The sequence below is a fragment of the Gordionus sp. m RMFG-2023 genome, chromosome 1, assembly GCF_954871325.1.
Source record: "Gordionus sp. m RMFG-2023 chromosome 1, tfGorSpeb1-WG-v2, whole genome shotgun sequence".
NCBI classification, from domain to species: domain Eukaryota; kingdom Metazoa; phylum Nematomorpha; class Gordioida; order Chordodea; family Parachordodidae; genus Gordionus; species Gordionus sp. m RMFG-2023.
Window position 1 is genome coordinate 82,479,917 of NC_088775.1, and position 7,808 is coordinate 82,487,724.

The following is a 7,808-nucleotide window of genomic DNA, read 5'->3' on the forward strand; positions in this document are numbered from 1 at the left end:
ATTTTGAAACGCACTAGTTAAATAAAATATAATTTCGTTGGATTAAAGAAAAAACTAGACATGGCTTGATCCACTACGAATTTTTATATTTTCAAAATTTCGGGCCAACAATCATTTTAATTTTTAGCGTCTCTTTTTTAAAAAAGTTTTAGTTAGCATTAACTCATTTTAAAAATACAATAAATAATTTTTTAGATTTTAATGAAAATAATCGTGTCACAAAATAAAATATATCATCAACATAAAATTTATTTATATTTATACAATAGATATCAAAACAAGAAATACGCATAGTGGTGCAATATTGTTCCATTTAATCTGATTTTTAAAAATGGTTAACTCAATATTCTGTAAAGAAAAATATTACGCATGTCTGAAGATTTTGCTCATAGATGGCAAAAAGGTTTGGACATATATTAGAGAAATTACGAGACTTAGGCAATATTTTTCTGGTTAAAAGATTTAGTTAGCCGTTTTTTAAAAAATCCAAATGAAGCGATTTTGCACAACTAGATTCACAAACCATGTAAAAAAACTAATAAATATTTGGCTATAAACAAAAATATATATTCTTCAAGGTGGTTATAAGTTTATGCTCTGCTTAACTAAGTATACCGCCGACATTTTTTCCATGTCTTAATTATATTTGTGATAACAATACCCGAAAATACCAAAAACGCACATTAAAACATCGAACATGAATAGTATTTGAGTAACGGGAGCTTTCAAAATGGAAGGATCGAATATTAATAATTTGAAAGGAGGCGATAAAGCGCTTGCGTTTTGGTGTGTCCATCGAGTTATTAAATCAATGAAATGGCTAGAATTCAATTGATCATGAAGATTTGTTTGATCGCCAATTAAATTCACGCTCCCATTTTCGTTATCGGTCTTTAAATAAATCGACGCATCTGTTGCTGAATTTTTTTTAGAGCATTCTAAAATTAAGTCGATCTCGATACTAAATAACGAATTATTCGTATTCGATTTTTTCAACGAATCCGATGATTCACTATTTGTTTTCGAACGTACGAATATTAAAATATAGTATTGTTATTCGAATATAATTACAGATAGTAAATCATTCATTCCGTTTAAAAGAATCAAATGCGATTGATCTTTGAATAGGCTTACAGCCATCTTTTGAAGATTTACTGATTTATAAAAACAGTATGTGTAATAATTATATTATATTTTAAATAGTATTTCTCACGTGATAATAAGATATAGGTCAAGGATGAACTGATTATCACTGGAACGATGTATTGTATGCATACTATACCAAGGTAGAAATTGATACGATTGACCTTAAAAAAATACAAATTAATTTTTTTGACCTTAAAATTATACAAATTAATTTTTTTCAAACTTTCTATTAATTCCCCCTCCCCTCCTTAAAACTACCCTGCCTCACAAATCGCATATTACAACTAAAATTCCATTTTTGTGTCTAATAATTAAATACAATTTTTTTTTTAATATGTTGTAATTTCATTCGCGATGTAAATAGAATTAGAAAGGATTACTAGTTTAAGTTTAAAAAAAATGAACATTTTTTTTAACTACATATAAAATTTTACGGCATTTTTAACGGATTTGTTAAATGCGAGAGCAGATGTGTTTTCCTTTTTATTTATGGCTTGGACTTTTTCATAAGCCATATAGAGGTAGGCTTGAATATGAGGCCTTAACAAAGCAACACGCAGCACACCAAAAATTATATGCGAATAGAGCCAAATAATGTTTAACTTTACGAATTTCGATGCTAAATCTTGACTGTAAATGAGCATTTAAAGACAAAGGTTAATTATTAATTATGCTTATTTTTGATGAAAATTAACTAATAATTAATTTTCTTTTATCTAAATATGAATACCTATATAAATGAAATTTTTTTAGTACTTTAATAACGGTGTTGTATCATCATAACGATTATATGTAAAAGTTAACAGGAGCGGTTTAAAAAACCAAAATAAAGTTGAAATGCCTGGACCAATAGCATTTAGGAAAAGGAAGAATCTATAAATATTTTAATTATAAATCGAAATCAAATATAAATATTGTTAAAATATATAATTTATAATATATATCTACAAGCAAAATTCGGTTGTCGAATATCCCTCTCATAAATTTTTTTAGGAACCCCAAACAGGACTTCTATTAATTGTTATTCAGGAAACGGAAACAGGACCTCTAAGGTTTTTTTCTCAAGAACCTGAAAAAATGCCCCTTCTATAAGTTTTTTTAGGAACCGGAAACAAGAGTTCTTTTAAATATTTTTTTAGAAAACGGTACCAAAACCCCTTTTAAGAATTCCAGGAATCCAAACTGGTTCCAGCGAATGTATTGTGTGATTTTCAAGGGTTTATTTTAAGCGTTTCAATTTTTTTCCTCGTTGCCTATAACAGAGTTTAGAACCGGAAACTGAATCCTTGAAATTATATCAAATCATAAGAGTACGGTAAACATGATTGTTGATTTTCCTTAATCATCAACGTTATTTGAGTCTTTCACAAGTTAACAATGTATTTCGAATCATTAAAATCAACATATCCCTGAATAACAATTTTAGAATGGTTGGCATTCGGTCAAATATTATCGGTCAATTGGCACTCGACTAATATTTGACCGAATGCCAACTGTGAAAAAATATATTTATAAGAACACTGTAATCTTTCTTTTGATCAATTAGAGAAAAAATAATAACTAACTCATTTGAAAAAAAATATATAATTAAAAAACAGAATATAAAAGTCATATAAACTTTTGATCCAAGCGATTAGAATAGCCGTAAGCGTCTATGAACATCTGCGCCCATCGTAGGCACGGGAAAAATATCATGCTTCCCAGTATAGCGGAGCATAAGGAAAGGACAAAGTGATAGAACAATTTAAATCGTATTTCTCTGAGTTTATTAATATAAAAATATAGGATCTCGAGATATAAAGTAGTTTTGGCTTCTGAGCTAATTCAAATTAGAGATAGCTAGGTTTTCGGCTAGACCTATAATAATCTTTACCCGACCCGTCCTGTAATATATATTATGTACAAGTTGTACGGCCCCGTGCTTCAGACCGGCTATTAGGTTTAATAATTTCTCACTCCGATATATTCAATTAGACAGTTAGCACCCCAATTTATTACCAATATTTGAGGTGCGTTTCCCTTGAGACTTTTTGCCTAAGGAACAACAATTTAATGAATGGCGACAAGCGCCAATGAGTTCCAACATGTGGTAATGAGTGCCAGCAAGTCACAAATAAAAACGTGGATTTATTAACGATTAGTATTCAGCTATTTAAATTAGAGTTTTTGGGGGCATGGCTAATAAATCCGCGGTTTCTAATTAACATTTGGCGCTTTTTGGCACTCAGGTGCTTGTTAGCATTCATTGGCGCTTGTTGGTGCTCATTGGTTCTTGTTAGCATTTATTGATGCTCATAAAGCGAAAGGTTTTTAGGCGAATAGCAAAATAATATATGTAATATAATTCTACAGTTGAAGCGATGGATGTTATGAATATTTCATTTTAAAAATATATAAACGTCAAACAACACTTTATTGAAGTTTCCTAAGACTAGAACAATAATAACCCCTGCCTTGAGATGGTAAGATCTAAAGGTGATATGAAGAAATAACGCGAGTTAATGCTGGATATTAAATGTCTACAAACCGGCAAGTTTGCCGACCCGTGTTGGCCCATACTATTGAGGAGGGGTTTAAAAAAATATTTAAAGCAATAGGTGAGTAGCAGATGAATTTGAATTATTTGATAAGTGAGTCTTATATATATTAAAAATTAATTTTTTTATTTCATAATATTTACATATTTATCAGTTTATGGAAAAAACGAAAATAAGAACTAAACAATCAAATAAAAGGCGAGCGGATTACATAGGTATATTTAAAAACAGGAGGGAATGAGCAGAAACAGGCATATATTTAATAAAACTTATTTTTTATCTATTATAAATATTTGAATATAAAATAATTAAAAAACCAAAAACTAACCATACAAATAATTTTAAAACATTGGGCAGGCCGACAGGCTATACAAAATTTTTAAATAAATGGTCAGGTGGGCAACCATTGCAGACCTCCATTTATGGTAAAATATAGTTGCCAAAAAGATATTACTATAAGCATTGCTTTGAAAGTCATACACGAGGTATAATCTACTAAATCTTGAATTATCCGTATTTTTTTAAAAAATGGCGTAGCGGATCATATAGGGAACGCCATTTTTATTTTAAAAGGCTTCATTTTATTGGAATAAGAGTAAACCACTTTTGAACTACAAACAGTTTCGCAGTGAACCTTTCTAATATTCATTAATTTATATTAGTTATTATATCGCCAGCTGAGTATTGTGTAATGTAATATATCCACTTTTTTGTATAATGCTTTCTTTTTGTACTTCTTTCTTTATTTCTTGCTATATTCTTATGTGTCTACAATAAAAATGTTACAGTCCTTTATTTGCATTATTACATTGTTAATTTCTATTAAATATACAATAAATAATTATTATTTTTTTAAATGCTTTTCTAAACAATTTAAAAAAATGGACATAGAACACTAAAGTACTCATCCGACGATATATCAATTTTTAATATATGCACGTGTACTCGGGCTTAGGGTCAGACCTGCAGGTCTCTGATTACTAATAGTAAATTATTCAAAAGAATCGAATTGTATTCGTTTTTGAATACTACTACCCTACTACGAAAAATAGTTGGGTATTTCTTTTGCAGTTTTCGCCACTTTTTAGCTGTTGACAAAAAAGAGGATAAACCCAGTTTTAGCGGCAGAAATATTATCAAGGCCTATTTTTCCAAATTTATCTGAACTTTGAAGAAAGCGTAAACAAATGAACTTGTCTCGCTTAGCGGAATTTTTTCAAGCAAGATTGAACCCGATGAGGGTTTATAGTGATGGGAAACTATTTATGTTCAAAAAAGGATTATAACTTAAAATTTTTAAGCCATGCCCTTTCTGTGGTTCGATATTGATCCCATCCTTCGTAACTGACGAACTCCTTATTTATTTTTTCGCCAGACTCGCCGGCCGCTGCGTTAACCGTACTATTCCCCGTATCCGATATTCCAGTTATAAAATAATTATGTTTGAAGTCGATATAGAAACTGATGGCCAAACATAAAAGAGCCGAGATTATGCCAGCGATTATTAGCAACGTTTTTTCATGACGTGGATAAGTTATCAGAGGTCGGATTAGAGCAGAGAGGGCAAATCCAAGAGTGCAAATGTTCCATACAAGAGTTAAATCTAAGAGAGGAGGGTGTATTGAAGATGTTTGTAGAGGGGAGGCTTGAATTATCGGGGTAAAATGGATAAAGTTTGGTTAATGAACGATAATAATAAATATTCTAATTAGATAAGTAAAAAGGGTTTCTTTAAAAAAATCAAGTTTAAGGATATAGTTAAAAAATTTTTTTAATTGACTTAGTTTGGGGCTAATAAAAAATGTCTATTTATTAAATAGAAATCATCAAAATTAATAAATATTTAATTGCGTGATGTTGAGTTGACAAAAAAATAAGAAAACTAAATTTTTTAAATGTCCAACATAGTAGTATAATAATAGGCGTTAGTATAGGGATGTAAATTTCCATAAACTATAATTAAGAAAAATTTCCCAGGAAATTTGGGGGAAAAAAAGAGGAAGGGGATAAGATTTCATTTAAAGTTTTTTTTTATCAGATATTGATTTTTTCTCTTCATGTTTTATTGAAAAATAGATCATTAACATTATTTAAAGAAGTATGATATTTTAATTATTTGTTGAATTTTATATACTTTTCGCCTTTGCTAGTAAAATTTGAATTGGCAATATTTTATTTGCTAATTTTTGAAGACAAATTAAGTCCTTGAGTTCCATACCCAATGCATTAAGTAGTTAGACTTTTATCAATTGTTAATGCTTTCTTAAAATTACTTGCATTATCAGTTATAAGGTATTAATTTTTGTGTTTACTATTTCTTCAATTACTTTATAAAATTCATTAGATATATATTCTTGCATATGAATGTCACTATGAGACTTGGGATTGATATGATAAAATTCATAATGCACTTATATTTGTCTACCCATCACTAATGAGGGTCAAATTTTTATTTTGATCTAATCTTCAGTTTCTATATATTAATCCTTATATATTCACTATTTAACAAAATTTTATTGAGTAAATACCTATCCCACATCTCTCTAACATTTAATCCTATTCCTTATTCTTACCTCATTATTACATGATTATAATATTCTGGCACTAATTAAAAAATTTTCTTCAGATGAACAATACTTGAGTTGAGCTATTATTATATTAACAAGAATGAACTTATAGATACAAAAACAAAAACAATTAATATTTATAAACCATGAAGAAAAAATATTTTAGTAAAATATGATAAAAATCGTGATTACTTGATTAATAAACAGATAATATAAATTGGAGAAACTATAGGGAAAATTTGCCTTGAGTTATATCACTTAGCTTTGGATGGGAAATATGTCTGGAGGCTCCAGAACAACATACCTGCCTTATATCATTTGATTCTTAAAAATTGGTACTAAAATGTTCATATTTTATGATACGTCTTAAGGACACATCTAAGGCCAAAAAATTTCAATTTTTTTTATTATGGCCCAGTTTTAAAATTTCTGTTAAGAAGCGAATCATATTTCTAATTCTAGAAACTAGTTCTAAAAGGAGTCATATCCCAAAAAATAAAAAGACCAGACATGATGGACTGATCTTTCCCATTCACTAATAAACATTATACCTATAAACCATCCTATATAAATCCTGTAAACTATGTAAGAAATATTAAAGATTCCAGCAGTTACAAAGCAAAAGTCTAGCAGCCATTCAGCGGTAGGATAAAAAGGTATTGATAATAGGTAGCCAGGAGTCAGTGGGACACGTTTTAAGGAAGTAGAAGGTTTAGATTCAGTGGGTGTGGAAGATGATTCATATCGATATATTCTGTGCAAATAATTTTTTTCATATATATTTATGTTAAATTTTTTTTAAGTAATTCAGTAGAGTTCTAATGTGAAATAAATATTATTTTTGATGCTTGATTTAATATGAAGAATATATAATGATCAGAAACATTAATTTAATTATTAATAAGCTATTTATAATTTTCCTAAAAATTTAAAAAAAAAAAATTTGAGAGATTCTTTAAAAAATATATATAAAGTAGAAAAGAAGCTAATAAGCTATTATTTCTAAAAAGTTAAGATGGGCCATCTCATATCTAATGGCAGCATATATTATATTAATTTTTTAAAAAATATTATTTTTAATTTAACATTACAATCATAGTTTATAATATTATTTTTTTAGATTCAGATTTATCTAATATAAATTGTATGCATTAGAAAACCTAACTTATAAAATATTATGGTTTGAAGTAAAATGTCATAAAATATAAACATATCTTTACAAAATAAAAAATAGATAATATATAGAAATTTACTTATGAGTAAGAATGGCTTGTCCTAGTGAGTAAAATTTATTTATTTTTTGAAAAAAACTTATAAGAGTAATAGAAAAGACTACTTCGAAACCTAAAATGGCCTTTAATGATATATAATTTATACTTGATTATTAAGTATTTTACCATTATAATATTATTAACGTTTTCCAATTTGGTATTCGTATTTTGTTTTTATTTCAATCCACTTTTTCATAATAAAAAACATCTGTTAATTATAAAGAATAGTTAGTTTAACATTCACATAAAAGATTTTTATATAAAATACTGCGAAATGCGAATCTCGT

General features: G+C 28.2%; 1 protein-coding gene across 3 annotated transcripts; it reads right to left on the reverse strand.

Moving 5' to 3' along the window:
• Nucleotides 1–223: 223 nt before the first annotated feature.
• LOC135930997 (transmembrane protein 161B-like) lies at nucleotides 224–7,744 on the reverse strand. Of its 3 annotated transcripts, none has more exons than XM_065467835.1 (9): nucleotides 7,648–7,736; nucleotides 7,504–7,604; nucleotides 6,802–7,004; nucleotides 4,971–5,328; nucleotides 2,765–2,905; nucleotides 1,903–2,019; nucleotides 1,581–1,776; nucleotides 1,214–1,307; nucleotides 224–917 (listed from the first exon to the last, which is right to left on the reverse strand). In XM_065467835.1, exons 1-9 carry the CDS (start codon nucleotides 7,648–7,650, stop codon nucleotides 637–639), a joined length of 1,494 nt encoding a protein of 497 aa, XP_065323907.1. In that variant the 5' UTR covers nucleotides 7,651–7,736; the 3' UTR covers nucleotides 224–636. The 3 variants fall into 3 exon arrangements, with proteins under 3 accessions (XP_065323907.1, XP_065323908.1, XP_065323910.1); XM_065467836.1 differs by having other exon boundaries at nucleotides 6,866–7,004; nucleotides 7,504–7,594; nucleotides 7,648–7,671; XM_065467838.1 differs by lacking the exon at nucleotides 7,504–7,604 and having other exon boundaries at nucleotides 6,866–7,004; nucleotides 7,648–7,744.
• Between the last annotated feature and the right edge of the window lie 64 nt (nucleotides 7,745–7,808).